Raw genomic sequence first — 20,442 nt, 5'->3', positions numbered from 1 at the left:
CTCCACCACTTTACATCTTACAAACCCACTAAACCTGACTCATAAAGAAGTTTGTAGCGTAAGGAGGAAATGTGAACTCGTTCCTGCATCTGATGTTTGGGTTTTAAACTCCTCAGTTTCACTGAGCTGTGAGCTTCTCACACACACACACACACACGCGCGCGCGCACACAGTGCTGGGTGTGTTTTCTTGTCCTGCGAGCTGCTCTGCTTTGTTGTTGCTTAAGTGCAAAAACCTGTTCACAGGTTTCCCACAGTCAATGAATCATTCTGTATGGAAGCACGTTGCTGCCTGAAATTAAAATAAATAAATACTACCTCAAAGCATGTGGAGGGAAATCAAAACCACTTCACTCATTTATTTGACAAGGGTGATATGGCTCGCCACCCAGAGCGGCCTGTTGTGAAGGGATGGCAAGAGCATTCAAAAAGAAATAAAAGACTATCAATTATGTCTAGTGCGTTTTCTGCTGCCATGTCCAGTGAATATGGAGCGAATTTTGCTTCGAACTGTCGAAATTATGTAAGAACATGTGGTATCAGTTATAAGATTCCAATTTGCCACTAAAACAAAGATTTATTTCGTTTTGTTTGTAAAAAGTAATAACCTGAATTAGGTTTCTATTTTTGGCATTAGTGGCTTTTGTCAATCAGTAAATAGGGAAGACACGCAGCAAGTTTTGTTCTACTACAATTACAAATTCTTTAAGACACAATCAATTTACTAATTGTACAATGTTTATGTGTAAAAACAAAAAGCAGGTATTATTTTTCCACATTAACAATAAAAACCCATTTAAAATCTTGTACAGTAGACCCCCGCCTATTCGTGTTTTTCTGAGGAACGTGACTTCAAATTATTTGAGGAAAATCCGCCTAGTTATGGGTTTTCTTGGAGAGCATAAAATATTCCACAGAAATGTCTCATGGGGAGCTTAAATGCCTAGACGTGATGCTACTTGTTGACGTTTGCAAAGTGACATTTAGTTTCCTTGTCACTGATGGACTATACCCCCGAGAGCGGAGATGAGGAAGAGCTTGGATCTCGGCTTCTGTGGTTTGGCTTCGACCATTTCCAGTATGCGTAATAAATGCATATTAAGGCACATTTGGTGTTTGAACTACAAACACACATTTATAAGCTTTTTTTTTTTTAGAGAGGTCTTACATGACAAGTTATGTGGGTTGGTGGTTTAGCCAGAAAGTTTGCTGAAAACCCTGATGTTTGCTATCAGTGGTGGTCTTTGATAAGGGCCAGATGGGTAGTTGCTCAGCGTGCCATTAATTTAAAAAACAAACAAACAAAACATGTTTCCTATGGCTTCTGTAGTCAATGTGGCGTTAGTGCACCTATGTCTTGAGGAGTTCTCTTTTTGTGGGAAGGGGAGTCCTCATGATATTAGTTCTGCAGATGGCTCTTTGGACTGCTTGCCACTGCAAGTCATCCAGAAGCATGAATGCATGACATCAAAACCTCAAGCCTGCTGTTGAGCTGCAACCATCACATGAGTTTGTGGCTGGAATGTGATAAATTGTGGAACAATAATATGACTGAGGGTATGATCCATTTATGGGCTTCTGTATCGATCTCATTGGTGTGGCTCCCCCTGCTGACCGCAGCCTAGCTTAGCAGGCTTCACAGGACTTGACTCATCTGAAAACAATGTGCACGAATGCTTTTCTTGCATCACGTTTTCTTCTTGCAGCAGATGTTCTTGTTCTCTCGAAGTTTTGTCTGTCGCAGGTCAAATGTCGGTGACGCCTTCGCGGCTCGTCGGGATAATGAAAGGGATTTTATTGCGTTCTGTGGAAAAACAAAGCTCTCTCGCATATTTCTTCTCAAACGTCACGGAAAGGGCGTAGTGTGTTCTTCTGTTACTAAGGTATTTGTAAACAAATATAAAATAAACTAACAGTTAGTCCAGAATGAATCTTTTCTAATGGAGACTATAACAGCGTTATACTATAATTTATAATCATCATAGGATTTTTTCCCCCCCTTTATTTTTACCCAAATAATGTTTGTTGGTCTCGTGGCCACCTAAATAACCCCAGTTCCTTAGGTGAGGCATCTGAACACACTTTCGAGCGCGCGCGGCAGCGTCAACTGTTACGCAGCGACAACAATTCCAACATGTGTGCGTGCGTAAGTGACGCACTCAGAGCGCAAACAGCCGGGGCAAACAGTCTGGTCGCCCCCACAGATAAAAAACTTGTTTTTTTAAAAATTCCGGAGTAAAACCTGGCCTCTGGACAGGTTCTTGTTTGTCTTTGACAGGAGATTCCCCAAAGCGCAAATCCAAGAAACAGGCCAGACATAATGTCTTACTTCACATCCGGCAGGATTTTCAAAGTAATAGACAATGATACATTTATTTGCATAGCGTTGCCATTTGAAGTCCGTTACAAGGAATAAAATCTCTGGCAAGAGTACACGTGTCATCAAAGTGCAAAGATACTGAAATTAAAGATAAAAGCAGATGAAATTGAGAATAAAATAATAAAAATAAAAAAATTAAAGTAATTATAGGTGCAAAAATAATTTCAAAATGGTCAGTGGAAAGTGAAAACAGGTGAGTAATGACTTAAATAGTACCAGCTTATGAAAATCTTCAGAAAAATTCTTAAAAATAAACATTAGCATAAAAAGGTGCTTAAATGGAAATACCACAGTTGCTGCAGCATACTTCCATAGAGCTACCATTTTAATTTACACAGATAAAATCAAGCATAACAACCTTCACGTATTGATCTTAGACCTGACTATCAATATGTGTCCTTATGACAAGAAATGGGACGCTTACTACCTTCTTTCAGTTGCAGTGATCACACTATCACATTTTCATTCAACTGGACAGGAAGTCGGCTGCAGGCCTTCATCCATTTCTTGCATTATTCCAGACTCCTTTTGGGTTTTGGAAATGTAATAAATTGTATTTTTTCCCTCTACACGCTGTGGTTAACAGCTGTTGCATGTTTCCCACTGACATTGTTGGACCATGATTTACTATTATTTTCCTCAAATACTTAAAGCCGGGATGGCGTTAACATTGATGAACCCCGACAATGTTTACGATGTTGCTTTAAATAGGGGACGTGCACTTCTGGACAAATAGCGACTGCCGATTGGTCAGATTTATGTTGGAACAGAATTTTGAAAGCGCCACCTGTTGTCTCATTTTATTCTGAAGTAACTATGTTGTACTTCCGGTGTGATTTCGTGGCCTCTTCTGTCCAACTTGACGCGTATCTCCTGCGTGTATGCGTGTGTGTGTGTGTAGCCTTGCTCCGGGGGTGAAGCCGCAGAAAAGCCTTCTCCATAATGCGGGGCGTGAGGCGCTCCGTGCAGTGATCGGAGTGGCTCCAGGGGGGAGGAGCAGGAGGTGTTTTCGTACCGCTTCCAGCCCGTGTCTGCTGGCACCGGCCAGATACAACCATGTCGAACCGAAAGCACCGGGACAACCAGGAGATCTGCTCCCGCAAGGTCCGAGAGCTGGCCCAGTCTGGAGTAAACAAACACTGCTTCGAGTGCAACCAGCCCGGGGTGACATACACGGATATCACGGTGGGCAGCTTCGTCTGCACGTCGTGCTCCGGAATGCTGTGAGTAACCGAGCCGTTTCTGCACATCTAGACCTAACAGACGCAGACGGAGCTGTGGAGTAAAACTAACCAGGCCTGAGATTGCACCGTGCAGCCGCCCAGGCTGTGCAGAGCAGGGTATTATTTTATATTTCCCCCTCCCTACATTAACAGGCGGGTGTTGGTGCAGCAGCCCTGTATGATGATGATGATGATGATGTGTGTGTGCGCGCACATTAATTTACGCAGTGTCTGCCTCTGTCTCTCCCTCTGCCTGTCCTCCCAGCAGCTTCATAAAACGACAGACCGCTAGTTGGTCATTTTCCAGCTTTTATACCGTCATGCCGCAGGTTTGATACACTCCTCTCTCTTTCCAGGATCCTCTCCAAATGTGGGCGTGAATGTGTGTGTAGTATCAGAGTTTGTTCTGCATGATCAGTCCCAGCACTCCACAGGAAGGCGGGTTGTTAGTTATTGCGCAATCTTGCACAGCAGTGTCCCACTTTGTGTCCCCCAGCATGGAGAAAGTAGGAGGCTCTGGTTACCGATAATTTATGTCCCCTCTTTTCTCTCTCTCTTTCTTTCTCACACATACACACCCGGACACCATTTCCCTTAACAAATCTGTCCCCCCCCCCCCCAAAAAAAATCCACAGTCACGTGTCAGATATTTCTCCTCCCACCTGCTATTTATCCGCCTACAGGTGCATCTGAGTGAATTGTGTTTAAAAAAGTTCATTTGTTTCAGTTATTGAATTCAAGGAAAAGTCATGGATCGATTAGTTGCTGTCATATTAACGGAAAGTTTAGTGGAAGGAAGAAAAAAAAGGTGCACTGCCTTGAGAGGAATATTATATACTGTATATGCTACAGCTGCTCAGTGGTACAAATTTCTCTTTTCCTCACTCGTGCATCCCTTTTTCCTTCCACTCAACTTTCCATCAACAGCCACAGCACTCTCTAAACATCCAGCTTCTTTACCTTTTGACTTCGCCTCTTGACTTTAGCAGTCATCTACAGTGAGCAATAATCAACTAACAGTTTGACTTTTCACTTTTTCGTATTGAATTACTGAAAGAGAGAAACTTTTTCACAACATACTAATTTATTGAGATGCACCTGTCAGCTGCCTCAGACATGCAGACTCACTTTAAATCCTCACTGTTTGCCTCTTTGATGTATGAATATATTTTTGTTACTTTTTCTATCTCTCCTCTACATCCCAGGAGAGGCCTCAACCCTCCCCACAGAGTCAAATCCATCTCCATGACAACTTTCTCCCAACAGGAAGTGGAATTCCTCCAGAACCATGGCAATGAGGTAAGTGACGCTCCGTCTTTTCAGCTCCTAATTGAGTTGCTTCTTGTTTCGTTGCCAGATGGAGCCAGTAGGTTGTTGGCTTAGTTGCCAGGTATTTGATTAGGGAACGAGAGTAAGTAGAGGTTTTGGAAAAAACTTTTTTTTTTAATAGTTTTGATGTAGAATATAAAATGATGCATGAGGTCATCAGTTGAATTAATCTCATAAGTTCTGTAGAGATACAAAAGAAAATGTTGTCTTAAATAAATCTGTGCAAGTCAAAAATTTTATTTATTTTTTTTTCCAAAAGTTTTTTTTTCTAAAACTGAGCCGCTGCATGGAACAAATTGGAAATGAAAGGTAAAAAGTTTTCAGTGGCCTAAAGTGATTTTTTTTTCTTTGTTTTTAAAGTGTTTTTTTTAAGCAAATAAGTTTGTGTCATTCTCAGTTTTTAGTTGTACAAAAAATGACAAAGAACTGTATTTGCCCTTATAAACAAGAACCGTATCAACTAGGACTAGGAGTAGCTCATGTTCTTTTGATTGTGGATGATTGTAGGAATAATCTAAACCCAACTTAAATAGGAAACTCCAGCTGAGAACTTTAGGAAAAATGTGAATAAGAATTTGCCTTCAGAACAGCAATTATTGCATTTTTCTTTTTTAGTATAATCTACGTATTACAGGAAGATTAATTTATATGATTTTACACTTGTTAGATAAGGACTAATATATTTTAAGTTAGTTATCATACATTTATGGGGTGGAGTAAGCTGAGACATTTCTGATGTCTCATAGCGTTGTGTTGACAGACCTGCTCCATTACACACGCAGTGAGACCCCAGAGGACCGGTCGCTCACCGCAGAGCATCCGTTCAGATCTGGCAGTTTCTGTTTGATTGACAGGAAGCTGTACAGTTACACAATTTTTCCTTTTTCAACACCCACAGCAACACTGGGCCGCTCACTGGTTCCCCATCGTGAATTACTATTAAAGTAAGATTAGGCCGAAGGGCACAACGACCTGCCTAATTTCTTAAAGTGTTCATTTATTTAACTACCTATAATTTCGGAATGCTATTAAATTAATTAGGACCTGAAATGTAGAGAAAATGTTTACAGCTAGTGTCAGTTACTGAATCAAATTCTCAGACATTTAGTTGTTTATTTTTAGAGATTCATCTGTAAGCTGGCCAGAGATCAGCCAGGAAAAGCCTGATCAGTTCATCTCTGATTATTTATTCTCTGTTTTCTACTGGATCTGTTGCTATCATATTATAAAAGTGTCAAATATTTATCAGCTGTAAAATTCAGTTTGTTGAGCTGCAGTTACATCGCTATGACAACTACCACCCTTTAGCTGATCTGCTGCTTATTCCACAATCGCTCTAATAGGTCATTTTGCATAATCGTTGTTGATGATTTTCCACATATGTTCAGCTGGATTCTAATGAAAATGAATGGAGAGTTCGTCACAGTGCGACTGTGGGAGCCTCGGGGATCGGTTACATGAAACAGACGATAAATGAAGCACATCAGGCATGACTGCGCACTGATCTGCTTGGTGGTAACCCAGATCTGCGTGAGTTTCCAAGTCGAGCTTCATGTGCACCGAAGCTGAAGTGCGGAGGGTCAAGATTGCTCCCGTCATCATCCTCTCAGTGATCTAACCACTCATGACTCACAGGCAGTGTTTATTCGCTGCACTCTGACTCCTGCACCAGATGAATCACTGAGGAATAAAAAATAAATATCTTCTTATTTTTGTAAAAGATCTCTTTCATTAAATGTAAATGTAAATGAAACAAGTAGGGATTATGGTCTAATTTTAAACTCCAGCAGTCAGAAATCAACCATTACTCCTCAGCCAGTTCAAATCAACACTGCCCTCTTTTGAATGTTGTCGACATGTAAAATGTGTGTGTGTGTTCAGGTTGGTCGAAGAACCTGGCTGTGCGTGTTTGACCCGAAGGCCGATGGCTGCCCCGACTTAAAGGATCCTCAGAAGTTCAAAGAGTTTCTTCAAGATAAATATGAGAAGAAAAAATGGTGATAACTTTTAAAATACCTTGTTTCAATCTTAAAATAGGTTGTTTCATTAATGCATTTTTTTTAAACTCCAAAAAAATGTTTGCTTTTAAGGCAGGAAACATACCTTCCCTATCTGCTGATCAAACGGCAGTATCTGTCAAAGGTTCTCTTCTTTATTTGGCTCAGACCCACAGGAAATAAACATGGCTTCCAGAGCTAACAACATATACAAGAAGCTAAAGCTGCACTCATTGTGATGGTCTGGCTGTTAACTATCTGCATTATTGATGGGAGAAACTGTGTTGTGTCCACACACACTGTGTTGTTACTTTGCTTAAATCCAAGATATCAGTTGATTACTGTTCCCAATAAATGTTTCCTGTAGAGAGACTCTTTTGATGGCTGAGGAGATAACCATGCTGTGTTTACATCCACAGAGTTCACCCACATTTCCTGCATAGAAGGTTTATGTAGCATGGCTGCACATTCCTTCCTTTTTCTGTTTTACTAATTGGTTTTAATAAATCGTGAAGGTGACCTGCTATGCTTCTTTGAACATATTAGGATAGAGCAATACAAAACATGCTCATTATGTCTTTTTTGCACAAAATAATTCTTAGAGACAATGAGATTTTAGTTTGCCCAGTTCTGTCTACTTTAAGCCTATTTCTGAAGGAGACATTTTAGTGCGTCTTGTCACTTTAAATCCAATTAGCTGCTGCTGGCCACGTCCCCCCCCAACTCTAGCGCAAAATGGCGTCAAACAGTTGCGTAATTGTATAACCGTACATCTTTGAAAACCAGAAGAAAAGCCTCTGGCACAACTAACAAGAATGCAGCAAGTAGTTTCTGGATAACAAGTCAACAACAAAATTCTTTTTTTGTTCGAGCAGCCGTTGAACAACCTCACCAACCGGGTTGCTAGCTAACAGGCTGGGCCTGGCGCGGGTTGCCAGGCAACGGCGCAGGTGTACTTGGTTGGGCTCTTTGCACGTCAGCTTCCGTGTTCAGGGAAAAGCGGCTCAGTCCTTTCCGGTCATTTACAGTTCTAGCCCAAGGTAACAATTAATGATACATCGATCCAAAGCCTCAACAAGTAGCTAAGTTGGAGACTTACTTTTTAAGTTTTAAGATGTACGCCTTTTCATAGATTCACAGACACAATGGTGAGTTTTACTTTCTTTAAACTTCGTGGCTAACATTAACTTTAGCTTATGCTAGTAGGTAATATTCTCGGACATTTTTCTTAGTAAATGACTGTGCCATTTTAAGTATCTAAACATTCTAGCGGATAATGTTATTTATTTATTTATTTTTCCTTATTTTGTACTTATTTTCAAGTATATTATATGTGTTTATTGTCGTTAGTGTCAAGCAGAGTACCGGGGTAGATTACGGTTTGGGCTTTTTGCTTCCACAACATGAGGAAGCACAACAAACCCCATAGCTTAAAAGTAGGGCAGGTCTGGTGTCAGAGTTCTAGTTCAGTTGACTGTCCAGGTTCAAAGTTGCTGCTTTTAGAAAAATATGGCCGTGTTTCTAAGGTCTCCGTGTTATTTCATTTTGTTACTTTTGCATGTTTTTTGTGAAGAGCTCAAATAGGATGGTGTTTACAGCAGTGTGCACAGGCGGATCAGTTTCTTGGCTGTCTGGCTGTGGTCTGCTCACTCATTCCCATGCACTCCTCTTTCAGGCTGAATACAGAAGTTATTCTATGGAAATAACACAAGGACAGAGGTTTCTCAGCTCCTTTATTTACCATCCGTCTCCCCCCGGTAGTTTCAGGCTGAAGAAGTCAATCCGGAGTTATCAGCATAGCAAAGGCTGCAAACTTTGCTATGTGGCGTTAGCTTTAACTGGTAGCGACGAATATTTACAAGGCACCGTCTTCTGAATTCAGGATCGTTTGGAAATCCATGAAAACTTAAAACCCCATTATTTTTGGAAGACTGTCTTTCCTAGCTGTCATGGTAACTCAAAGAGGAAGTAAGAAAGCCGCATTTCGCTCATGCGGATGTGACGTCAGTGCCGTAGGTGCAAAGAGCCCAACGGGGTTTTTAAAATATTTAATTTTCCATACACCAGAAAATGTACTTTTCTAATCGCCTGGTCTGTTTTTAGAAGCAGTTGAAATGGAACCGAAATGGAAGCACAAAAACGTTAAAAACGTGAATTTTTCATAACAAGCCCCCTTAATATTATCCTGTAGCAAAGCGTACTAAAAGCCTGGTTCTCCCTGTCTTTTTACAGGCATTTTTCCAAAAGCAAAAACCGGAGGGACGTGGAAGGCCCCTGGAGTCCCGGAGTCCAAGCCGTGCCCTCTTCCCATGGTCCATTATCGAGCCAGGGCCCCTCCCATAACTTGCCACCTAATGCCAGATCTACGAGGCCACTGGTAAGAAGCAAGAGATACATTATGTGGATGGAGACGCTAATGGAGAATCAATAAAAGAAGGGAAATAAAGTGAGAGCAGAAGTAAAAACTGCATGAAAAAGAGGAAATGAAAGGAGGCAGGATATTCAGAGAGAGCAAAAAAAAGAAAGGAGAACAGCAGGTGAAGAGATGACCTGAATTCACTTCAGTGCTGCAGCAGAGAGGCTGATAGTTTGGGCAGTCGGAGGGCCAGGTAGCCTCCACATCAAAGGCTAGACTTATGAATTATTGAGAAACGATGAAACAGACTCACCCGGTCTGCCTTTTCCATTTTTAACTCCTCTTTCTATTTATCTCTTTTCCACCAGTCACAGTCGCAGCTGCCATCATGGGATCGCGCTCCCACCATCTCGCCCGCTGACATGCGGACCGACGCGTTCACGGCCAGACCTTCGCGCTCACAGAGCTTTCGAGATCACCCTCTGAAAGGTTAGAGGTTGATCCTCTGTGGGAGGAATTCTTTTCTTTCTTGTTTGTGGTATTAGATTTTGTCACGTGTTTGTTTTTTCTTGTGATCCAGACTCCACACTGTGTGGCATAGAAAGACAGCGACCGGGATCCCTGTCGTCAGCACTGGGAGGTCAGAGCCACGGCCCCTCGTTCCCCGCCCTCCCAAGACCCTCAGGTGGGCTTTGGTCTCCCTCTACTTTAGAAAAACATAGATCAACGTAAGGCAGTTTGTTCAGGCTATGAAAGTGAAGGAGAACACCTCATGCTATTAGAAAAAACTATTCACCTTTATTGTTTTATTCACAAGTGAGATCGTCTCCCCTACATCAATATTTAAATATCTAAAATATTTGTGAAGTGTGGTTTTTCTTCTTTGTAATTGAAATGTGAAAATATAGACAAGCCGTGCTTGAAATGTTCATTCACACATTATACAGTCCCTTATAAAAGTACTCATTTATCTTGAGCTTTTTCACAATTTGTCATATTAAAACCACAAACTCCTGTGCATTTTAACAATAGGCTTTTATGCAATTTAGAGCTGTACTTTAGCAGAACCATTCGTATAAAACTGCTAACTCTACTGTTATCACCATAATGGAATGCTAATACTAAGTGTTGCCACCTTTCAAATACTAAAATAAGTGCATTGTCTTTAACTTATGTAGTTTCTGAAATATAAGTAAGTATATTATCTCTACATAGTATATTTTGGAAATATATCTACAGACTATACCTCTTTAAATTACCAAAATGTTAATGCCATCATTAGCCTGTTAGCTAGTGGTAATGTTAACACCAATGTTGCTTGCGTTTGGAAAATGGAACAAGTATCGACGAGCCTTGCATTTATATGTAATAGATGCTAATATTAAAATCCAGGTTGCCATGTATAGAATATATTTTGGACAAAATTTCTACTTCTTAATATTTTTATTCTTTACTGAAATATCTCGAGAAGAAGAAATTGACAGAAAGGATATAGAGATTTTTTGTTTTGTTTTGGGTGGGGTAATATATATGACACACATACATCTACTGGTATGTCCACACTCCACACCAGTAGATGGCGGTAATGCACATCAATACGTAGCTTGCCAACCGGCATAAAAAAAAAGAAGGTTGCCATGTTTCACACTTAGAAAAAATTATGTTATCTCTAGACAGTAAACGTGTTTATATTTTATAAAGTCGACAAAATTAACATTAGCATGTCTGCTAATGCTACTGTTAGCATGCTAATGCAAAGATTTCACAGCTAGATAGTGATTTTGTTTAGTTTTTCTTTTTAATGCCCAGTACACTTAGGCAGCTCCTTTGGCACTTGTTAGGCAGCTCATCCAGAGCCAGAAGATTTTTGAGATTTTTTAAGTGCATACCAAAGCCAGATCTGTGATCTTCAGCCTAAACTGTAAACATGTCAAAAACAAGTTATAAATTATAACATGAAAGACGAGACAAACTTTTGTGTCTTTAAGAGCTGCTCTGAAAAAAAGTATGTTGGGTATTAAACATGTTTAATTCTCTGATGGCTAAACCCAGAAATTTTGAGAAGCTAAAGCTTTTGTTGATGCGGTGGCCTAATGGAAAAGTGTAACGTTGAAAATTGTATCGTGAAATTTACAGTCAGTGCCATGATAACATTTCAAGCTACGAGGGGTTTTCTGGACTGAGTATTGTTAAAGATGCAAAAACAGCTGCTTAGCGTAACATAGCAAATGAGTGAACATTTTGAACACAGCTATAATGTCGGCGCCACGCTGTTTCTCACAATCATCCTTGTATATTCTCTCTGATTTTTGTTGTTTCATCACGTTGCCACACTGGGTTTGCTTTTCATGAATCTTAAAACCAAGCAGGCTGCTCAGCTGTCGACAGGAAGCAGCAGGAAAGATATGGTGATCTAACATGAGTGACGTTTTCCTTTTTCTTCTCTCTCTCTGTGTCTATCTGATGTTTCTTCGCTCTTTCCTTCAACCTCGTAGCCAGTAGCTCGTTCAAAAACCACTTCACTTTAGGTAAGACTCATTGCTTTTCGAGTTTGTGCTGAGTGGCTGGAATCGATAAGCACTTCCTCTGTGTATCATTTATAATAGATGCCTTATCTGTGGATGTGTCAGTGCTGGCCGCGCCTTACATGCATGTAAATTTACAACAAACTGCATTTTTTTATTACAAACTTTAATGTATTTTTTGTAATTGACCATCACAAAGTTGTGGTTAATTGGAAAGTAGAAGGAAAATGACACATGGTTTTCAAAATCTATTATGATTGAAAATATTGGAGTTTGTTTTCAGACTCCAAGACTCCACTAAATAATCTTTTTCTGCAATTAGGGCTGCAAATTGGATCCAAGTGATTATTTTTACTTTTTTTTTTTGGCACATCAGTGTAACGGGAGCAAAATACTACAATTACATACCAGGGTCATTGTAGATGGAACAAAGGAGGAGTAATTTCCACAAAAAAACACAACTCTTAGGACTTTTCTAGAAAAAAAATGGAAATTTCCGAGCTTGAAATGTCAAAAATTTGCTAGAAAAGTCAAAATTTCTATAATTTTCTCTCAAATATTTCACTTTTGGAGCTCAAAAATTTCCTCTTTTTTTCTAGAAATTTTCAAAGATTCATCTAACAATTACTGAGTTTTATCTTGCAAATTTTTTACTTTTGGAGCTCAGAAATGTACTTGTTTTTTGGCAAAATTTTCCTTCTATGTACAATGGCACTAATACGCCGTCGTAGAATACAAGCTCACGCCACACTTTCCAGATTGTTTTGTGAGATAAATTTGAAAACTGTGTACTATTTTACTTCATAATTATTCGCCTTGTGTTGATCCCCCCCCCCCCCCCCCCCCCCCCCCCCATTAAACTGTATTGCAGTTTGTTGTTGTATTAAACTTCAAAAAGGCTCCAGTGTTAGAAATACGCTTAAAAGGCGCTGTATGTTACAGCAGATGAGCAAAATCTCCTCACTGCTTTCACCCATCTAAATCACTGCAGACAGGCATCACCTACTGAAATTGGGGTCAGTAATTTTCTTCATCAGTCAGGTCTGCCACTTCAAAAGCTGAGGTCTGAGGCCTGGGAGGGTCAAGGAGACACATTTACTCAGAGGGAATAGAACGAGCTTAAAGCAGGGCTATTTTTGGGCTGCGCCTCCCGCTGCTGCGGCCTTCGTCAGCACAAGGCCGCTGATATTTCGCACCGCGCTGCCGCCGAAGCTCTCGAAAACTATGTGGGGCGCAGCTGTAATCCCATTCCAAACAAGTATTCTTAGAAGTTCGGGTATGCCTGCAGAGATAGGGCCTAGCCAACGCTTCACAAACGCGCTTCGCAAATGACATCGGAGCCCAGAAACATGCGGCATGGGTGATGCATGCCTTGAATCAGTGGATTATCGGAATCAGGTCAAGTCTGGTCTCTGTCTCTGGCTCATCAGCTGACAGGGGGGGAGGATGGATTCACCTTTTCGTCTCCATGCTAGCAGAAGCTGATACCCAGCATGCTTTGCCGCTAGCTGCTGCTCACTACATGGAGGCTATTCTTAGGCTCTAACTGTTGCTTTTAAAAATCTTGTCGCCCTTCCTGCTGTGCTTTTTTTTTTTTTTTTTTTTAAGTTTAAAGCTTTAAACTTATAACTGTTTTATTCCACATTCCTCATGCACAAAGTTAACGCTGCCACCGATTATCTACAGAGCATGAAAATAATGTTAACTTGGCGTGAGATTGTTTTTCTCTGCTTGACGTTTATGTACGACGAGCCGAGAGCGCATCAGTTAAAAGAAAGATATTTAAAAGAAAGCCGCAGGGTTTAAAAAGATCAATTATTTCAGAAAAACAACAGCGGAAAGAGTCAAAACAACGCATTGCAATTTAGTCCTAGTGTATAAAAATAGCACAGTTCTTAAGCAGTTCTTAAAACCCAACTTCCAAATACAAAAATGGAAAAACGTGTGAAAATCTAAGTAAACTAAGTGTTTTTCACACTTAGTACACAAATCTAAGTGTGAAAAACGTGTGAAAATCTAAGTATATCTGCAAATATACTTAGATTTGCAGATAATCTAAGTATATCTGCAAAAGCTTCCTTAGCTTTTGCAGATATTAATTTCTCCACATCTCAATTAGGCTGCAGTCTGGACTTTGATTAGACCATTGCAGGACCACATTCTTTTCCATTACAGCCAAACATTTCTACTTTGTTCTGACCTGCTCAGAGCACAATCATCAGAAATCTTGAGGCTAATTGAGACAAAACTTTGCAAACCGAAGTCATGATGCTATTTTCTTTTTCCACTCTGGCATTGTGTTGAACCACACCTGTTCACCACAGACCAGGAAGCATGTCCAACTCCTGCTGGTCATACTTGTTGATCATCAATTAATTTAGTCCAATTAAAGCTGCAGGGGTGTACTTATATTTTCTGACAATTCATGAAATCTATATTTTTATAGACTGTGTACGTGTTACTAATGTAAAACTTTCTAGAAGTCATATTGGTGTCTAGTTTTGAAATATTTCCACAGTCAGTCTATTGTTCGCACAGCAGGTTTTTAGAGCTCCAAAGGTCGTAGTTCATCATCATTAGCTGTTGTTTTCTCTCCCTCAGGTCGTACAGTGTCAGTCTCAGGAGTCACAGGGCCCTTCAGAGCCTTCCCAAAGTCTCTAAGCGTGGATTTCGGAGGTCTAAACCATCCTCAGCAGCAGAACCTCCCACAGTCTCTGTCCCAGCCGCAGCAGCAGCCGGTCGGCGTCAGCCAGACGACGCCACCGGTCAGCGCTTCCAGCAACCGGGACAAGTACGCTGCCGTGTCGCAGCTGGACATTGTCTTTTCTGAAACATCTTCAGCTGCAGGTATCCAATGTTTGTCGCTCGCTGCTTAGTAATCTTTCGAAAGCCCAAATAAACAGAAACGGATCGTAGTTAAACTTTGATGAAGAGGTCAAAGTCCAAAGAAGCATTTTGGGTGACTCTCTACCAGCCACTTCATTAAAGGAATTCTAAGGATTCTGGCTCATTTGAGGACAAATATAAATCCTTTATCTGGCAGGATTTCCTGCATACTCTTGAATTATTAGTAAAAGTCTAACATTCAGGTCTGTGTGGGAAATAGAAACAGTTTTGGGGGGTTGTCCGAAGGTTCTGAATTACTGGAAAGATGTTAATAAAGTAAATCAACTCACTTTCAAAACTCTCATTCCTGGTGATTTTAATATAATGTATCTAGGATACAAACCTCCACAACTTAAGGGAACAGATGAAAATCTGTGTGATGTTCTTTTGGCATCAGGGAAGAAAAGAAAAACGAAAAGACGGACGGTACAACGTGAACCCACTGTTAGGGAATGGAATGAGAGGCGGCCATGGTTGTTTAATTTAACTTCCCTTTGGGATCAATAAAGTTTTCTGAATTGAATTTGAATTGAATAAACAGAACGGGGGGGGGGGGGGGGGGGGGGGGGGGGGGGGGGTGGGGGGGGGGGGGGGGGGGGGGGTGGGGGGGGGGGGGGGGGGGGGGGGGGGGGGGGGGGGGGGGGGGGGAGGTTGGGGGGGGGAAGACATTTGCTGTTAATCTACAGATGGATATTTTTATTTAACTCTTTGAGAAGTGGTAGAGATATGCCAGAAAATGTACATTCAATTTTATTTGAAGTAAATAAGGAGCTACTTAAAGCATGAAAATGCTCCTAGATCAACTGCAAATTATCTACTTTTTTAAAAGGAGAAAAACACAAGGTGGAGACAACATGAAACATTTGTTTATCTTTTGCTCTGCCTGTTTTCTTTTCTGGATTGATTTGTGGCTATAAAGTGGTGATTGTGTCTTTGTGTTTCTACCAATAGGCAAAGTTTGCTGGATGATAAATTGTCCCAGAACTTATTGTGATTGTTGTTTCGAGAACATTTTCAAGTAATATAATAGGAATAATGGCATAAAATGCAAGAACACATTCTCAAAGAACAGAAACAACAATAAAATAAATTATGAATACTATTATGAAGAAATTATGAAGATTATCTTTAAAAAAAAAAAAAGGGATACTTCAGACAAAAACACCACAGACTGAAAACTTCTGTCATTCAGTTTTTGGTCAAAAGAGAAAAACGATAAATCAAGCAAAAGAAAATTACCTGGTTTCTTTTACTTGATCATGCGACTTAATTGATTTATTGTTTATTGTGACAGGCCTATCTACCAATGGGGAGAAGACTAAAAAAATAAAACAAGTTAAAAAACAGGAAAACACTTCTTCCCCCGGTCCTGTAGCTGTAGTAATATTCTGGGTTTTGACTCTGACTCTGACACAGAGGCAGTGTAAGGAGTGCGTGTGATCCAGATTTTGATGGCCAGCTCAGCGTAGTTGCGTAACACCGTTACTCTCCAAATGCCAAGACTCGCAGCAGCTGAATTATGCTCATTGTGTTTACTCCAGATTCTGCGCAGTCAGGTTCAAAGGACCCTGTTGACTCGTTTTAAAGCGATCGGCCGTGTTTGTCTAAATACCAAGCTGGCTGCTTTAATGGACGTAACGCATGTGAGGAGCCCTGGGGCTTTCCGCAAGAAGCCTTGCTGTTGTTGCTGTTGTTGTTTTCCAGCTTCATCGCAGCCTTCTCTGTCTGGCAGGAAGAGCTCTTTATTGATTTTCTGCTTCAGCTCTCTTTGATCCATATCAAGCCAAAACTCAGAATTTTATTTTTTCCTTTTGTAATTCGGTTAATTCTTGTTTTCCCCCAATGACTTACACACTGCAGCACAACAGTTTGAGCCCTTTATCAGAGTTTTACTCATGTTTTAAGGTAATAGTAGTACTCTATCTTTTAGAACAGGGTTAATGACAGGCCTGAGGTCATATCATGATGGGGGTTTTTTTCTCTGTGAAATGCTTGCTTGCAGCTCCACCTAGTGGCCCTCCGCAGTACAGCGCTATCTTTGGCAGCAGGCTGTCGTCCAGCTCCACTCCTGCCAGGTATGAAGAGAAAAGAAGCTTTTATTTCAACGCAGTCAGGCTTGGATCGATTCATGAGTATTTTTTTTTTTTTTTTTAATCTTCTTCTGCTCCTCCGCCCCCAGCTCCCCTGGAGTCGATGCTGTATCCAGCTCCCAAAGTTTTGGAAGTGAGTACAGAGCACAGACCGCCTCGATCCAGCCCCGCGCTGCATTTACATTCAGCCCCTTTCATCCTGAAGGAGCCGTCCAACACCACCACTCATTACGCCGAGACTTAGAGTCAATCTGAATAGGCAGGAATTTGCCCTGTTAACCCGACGCATGGTGAATTATCTCCCCACTCCCCGTTTCTCCTTGTGTGTCTCAGATTTCCCAAACCCATTCAGCTCCAGCGCCGGGTCGGCTTCCCAGCAGCCTGTTGCCCTCTCCCCCAGTAACCCCTTCAGCAGCGCCTCAGGAGGTAAGCCTCATGCCTTGCAGGAGCTGTAAGATTTTTTTTTTTTCCACATTTTGTCAGTAAGAAAGCACTCAGAGTTCAGAGTCTGGCTGCCTGGAGGCAAACAGTACAAAAATGAGGGCTGCTTTAAAACGTCACTACTGTAGGCAGAGTTGGGTTGTAACTAGTCGCACTGTAACTTTTTGGCAAAATTTACTTTTAGGAATATTTTTCTGCGCTGTACTTACTCTTTATCATGAAGTATTGCTACTCTGGATACTCTACCCACTGTGAGAAACTTCCCTGAATGAAGAATAAGCTTGTTTTAAGCATAGATTCGCCACACACACACACACACACACACACACAAAGACACACACGTGCAGTTTTTGTTAAAGTTTCATAAGTCACTTCTTGGACGGCTACTTTTTACTTTTACTTGAGTGAAAATATGTTGAAGTAGTGCTACCCTTGGGTTTTGGATACTCTACCCACCTCTCACTGCATGCCGTTGTCCCTATAAAGCAATTAAGATCCAGATTTTTCCTTTTTGGTATCAACCCATAATCAGATTTTTAAGTTTTTATTAAAATTTTGTAATAAAACAGACAGAATAGCGACACATGTCTGCGTTGTCAGCACCAGTAACCCAGTAAGGCGTTACTTTGGCGTCTCCACGCTCCTCTTGCTTCTTTGTTCAACATAGAAATGAAAAGTGAAAGCAGCTCTGTGCCGTCTCCTCTTCACCTGAGTAGTGATGTCTTTTCCCTCTGATTTCTTCCCTGCAGGTGACTCCAGCGCGTTTGTCACTTCGCCCACCTCTGTTTTCCCTCCGTCTGCTTCCTTCCCGACTCCTGCCACCCAGAATGCATTTCACCACGAGTCAGTCACCAATCAAGAAACCAACGGTGAGGTTTTGCTTTATTTGCTGTAGTATCACGTCTTATGTGCCGAGAGGACCATGAAATAAAACCTTTAATCAGGGAAATATTGTTGTTTTGTCATGAAAACACAAACTTTGCAAAGAAAAGGTCTTAAAATATGTTTTTGTTTCCTTGAATGGCTCAGAGTTGAGGAGGAAACAATGTATTTCCTCAATATAATGAATAATAAAGAGAAGAAAAACACAATGAGCTCATTAGTTATTCAATAATTTTGTGTATTTATGCCGCTCAAAATTGTTCATACCCTTGAACGATTTAAAGTTGTTTTCATTCAAGTTTCTTCCGTTATGAGGAATGAGAGGCATTGCCTAAACATTAATTAAAGAACAATAATAAATAATAAAAATTGACTTGTTTGTCTCATAAAACCCCAATAAAAACATCTAAGTCTGTGGTTTTTACTGCAGACCAGGCCAGAATATGGTCCACTCAGTATTTCGTCATTCACCAACCGGTACCCAGAGGTCAGCAGGTCAGGAACACCCACAGACGCAGCCAGTGCACTGAAAAAAGATTCAGCTCAAACCTTTATAAAAAGCTGTTAATTGGTCAAATTAAGGTAATCAAAGTTAATTTATTAAGTTGTAAAGGTAAACAAACATAAATAAAGTGAGTTCGATCAACTTCATTTAATTTCTTGTGACTAATTAACATATTTTTTAAAGTTGGCGCGGCATTGTTTTTTGTTTTGTTTTTGTTTTCAGTGTGTCTGGATGCAGCTCCTGTTTGGGTCTAGTTTCACCCATCATGTTTCTGTCTCCTGCTGCAGGTTTCGCCTCGTTCCCCGAGCCTGACTCTCAGCCCAAAGTCCCTCGGCCCATGTCTGTGAACCCGTTCACGGTGAGTTCGCTGCCCGGAGAGCCAGTGGGGAATGCGGCTTGCTCTGTCTAGGAGTCGTTCTTGCTGCTGTTTCTCACTCTGCCTCTCTTGTTCTGCAGGGGAATGTTTACCCCAGTCGGGGGACATCGAAAAATCCCTTCATCTGACCCCCCCCCCCGCCTCTTCTCCATCTCCTCATCCCACACCTCTCCTCACTTCGCTGGGAACTGAGGGAGGAGTGAACTTGAGGAGCTGCTGCCATTTCAAAGCCTCTGGAGCATTTCCACCCGGTCAGGGAGGGTCGGACCCTCCTCCATCACGCCCTCCCTGCCTCCTTCTCTCCTCTGTGTCTGTGTTTACGTGTTTGTGGAGGAAAGAAAAATAACAGAAAAGGGTGTGAATGTAACAATGAAACTGTATGTGTGTGTGTGTGTGCGTGTCATAGGATGTTTTTTCTGTGACAGTAGATGCCACCTCAGGGCTCTGTGGGAGTCACGAGTGAACAATGCCTCTTTAATTTTACCCACAAACTATATCACACACACACATGTTGCTGCTGCTGCTGCTATTGTGCTTTCATCTCCTGCTTATAAGTGCAAAAAAATATATATACATATAAATATATAAAAGCAACACACACCCCTGCAAAAGCAGCCCACCGGTAAGAACGTCCTCTGCTTTAAAATCTTTGAATCTCAGCTGGTGGAGCAGAGACTTTGACTTGTCATCGCAAATGCCCTGCAAATAATTTTGAACAGCCTTAACAACCTCTTGATGCACGTGAATTAGCGTCTCAAGAAAAGACGAGCGTGCGTGTGTGTGTGTGGAACATGTTTGCATTTCTCACTTTTTTTTTTTTAAATTCCTGGTCAAAGTATCGATCAGTGATTATCAGTGTTTTTCACTCTCAGGCTGCATGCGCTTATAGGGCTAAAAGGAGATGCTACTGAATGTAAAAGCAAATTTCAGAAAAAAAAAAGAGAGAGACATAAAATATGTATAAAAAAGTTCACAGCTTCATTTTACTGGACCAAAATGCTTTTTGTTTCTTTTAATTGAGGTAAAAGGTTATTTCTTTTATTTTGCCAAAAAGAACGAAAAAGTAAGAGTTTTATGTATTAACCTCTTTGTAACGACACGTATTCATGTTCATAAAATCCAATTCTTAATATAGTGGGGCTTTTTCTGTGTTTCTGACTATTTTTATTCGCACATAATGGAAACATCTTCACCACTTCAGAATGACTCGAAATCTGAAAATTCATCCGATGGTAGAGACGGCCTTTTTACGGTTATTATAATAAAGTTTTGTTTTTACGTTCACACAGCTGACATTACAGTGAAAAATGACTGGGAACTCTGGAACATTGAGCTAAGAAAGTTTACAACAGTCATGGTGAAATTAAAAAGTCCCCCCCCCCCCCCCCCTCCTGTTGTTTAGCAGTACCTTTGCTAAAAAACAGGGGGCGGTAGACTGTTATTTTATGTTTGC

The 20,442-nt window shown here is 41.0% G+C and overlaps 1 protein-coding gene across 2 annotated transcripts; it reads left to right on the top strand.

Moving 5' to 3' along the window:
- The first annotated feature begins 3,238 nt into the window (after nt 1-3,238).
- On the top strand, nt 3,239-20,126 carry agfg2 (ArfGAP with FG repeats 2). Of its 2 annotated transcripts, XM_032582281.1 has the most exons (14): nt 3,239-3,602; nt 4,808-4,901; nt 6,813-6,928; nt 9,161-9,305; nt 9,653-9,773; nt 9,865-9,969; nt 11,780-11,812; nt 14,411-14,656; nt 16,698-16,770; nt 16,875-16,918; nt 17,119-17,211; nt 17,976-18,095; nt 18,901-18,971; nt 19,070-20,126. In XM_032582281.1, exons 1-14 carry the CDS (start codon nt 3,436-3,438, stop codon nt 19,115-19,117), a joined length of 1,476 nt encoding a protein of 491 aa, XP_032438172.1. In that variant the 5' UTR covers nt 3,239-3,435; the 3' UTR covers nt 19,118-20,126. The 2 variants fall into 2 exon arrangements, with proteins under 2 accessions (XP_032438172.1, XP_032438173.1); XM_032582282.1 differs by lacking the exon at nt 11,780-11,812.
- The last annotated feature ends 316 nt before the right edge of the window (nt 20,127-20,442 follow it).

This window comes from Xiphophorus hellerii, chromosome 14, assembly GCF_003331165.1.
Source record: "Xiphophorus hellerii strain 12219 chromosome 14, Xiphophorus_hellerii-4.1, whole genome shotgun sequence".
Lineage (NCBI taxonomy): Eukaryota > Metazoa > Chordata > Actinopteri > Cyprinodontiformes > Poeciliidae > Xiphophorus > Xiphophorus hellerii.
The sequence above is the reverse complement of the archived record's forward strand: the minus strand, read 5'-3'. Positions and strand labels throughout refer to the sequence as shown.

Excerpts from the sequence above, each read along its gene's own strand:
- agfg2 (XM_032582281.1), top strand. The coding sequence starts at position 3,436 with ATGTCGAACCGAAAGCACCGGGACAACCAGGAGATCTGCTCCCGCAAG. Across the intron at positions 9,970-11,779 it reads CGCCCTCCCAAGACCCTCAG|CCAGTAGCTCGTTCAAAAAC; the intron begins GTGGGCTTTGGT and ends TCAACCTCGTAG. Across the intron at positions 16,919-17,118 it reads CAGCTCCCAAAGTTTTGGAA|ATTTCCCAAACCCATTCAGC; the intron begins GTGAGTACAGAG and ends TGTGTGTCTCAG.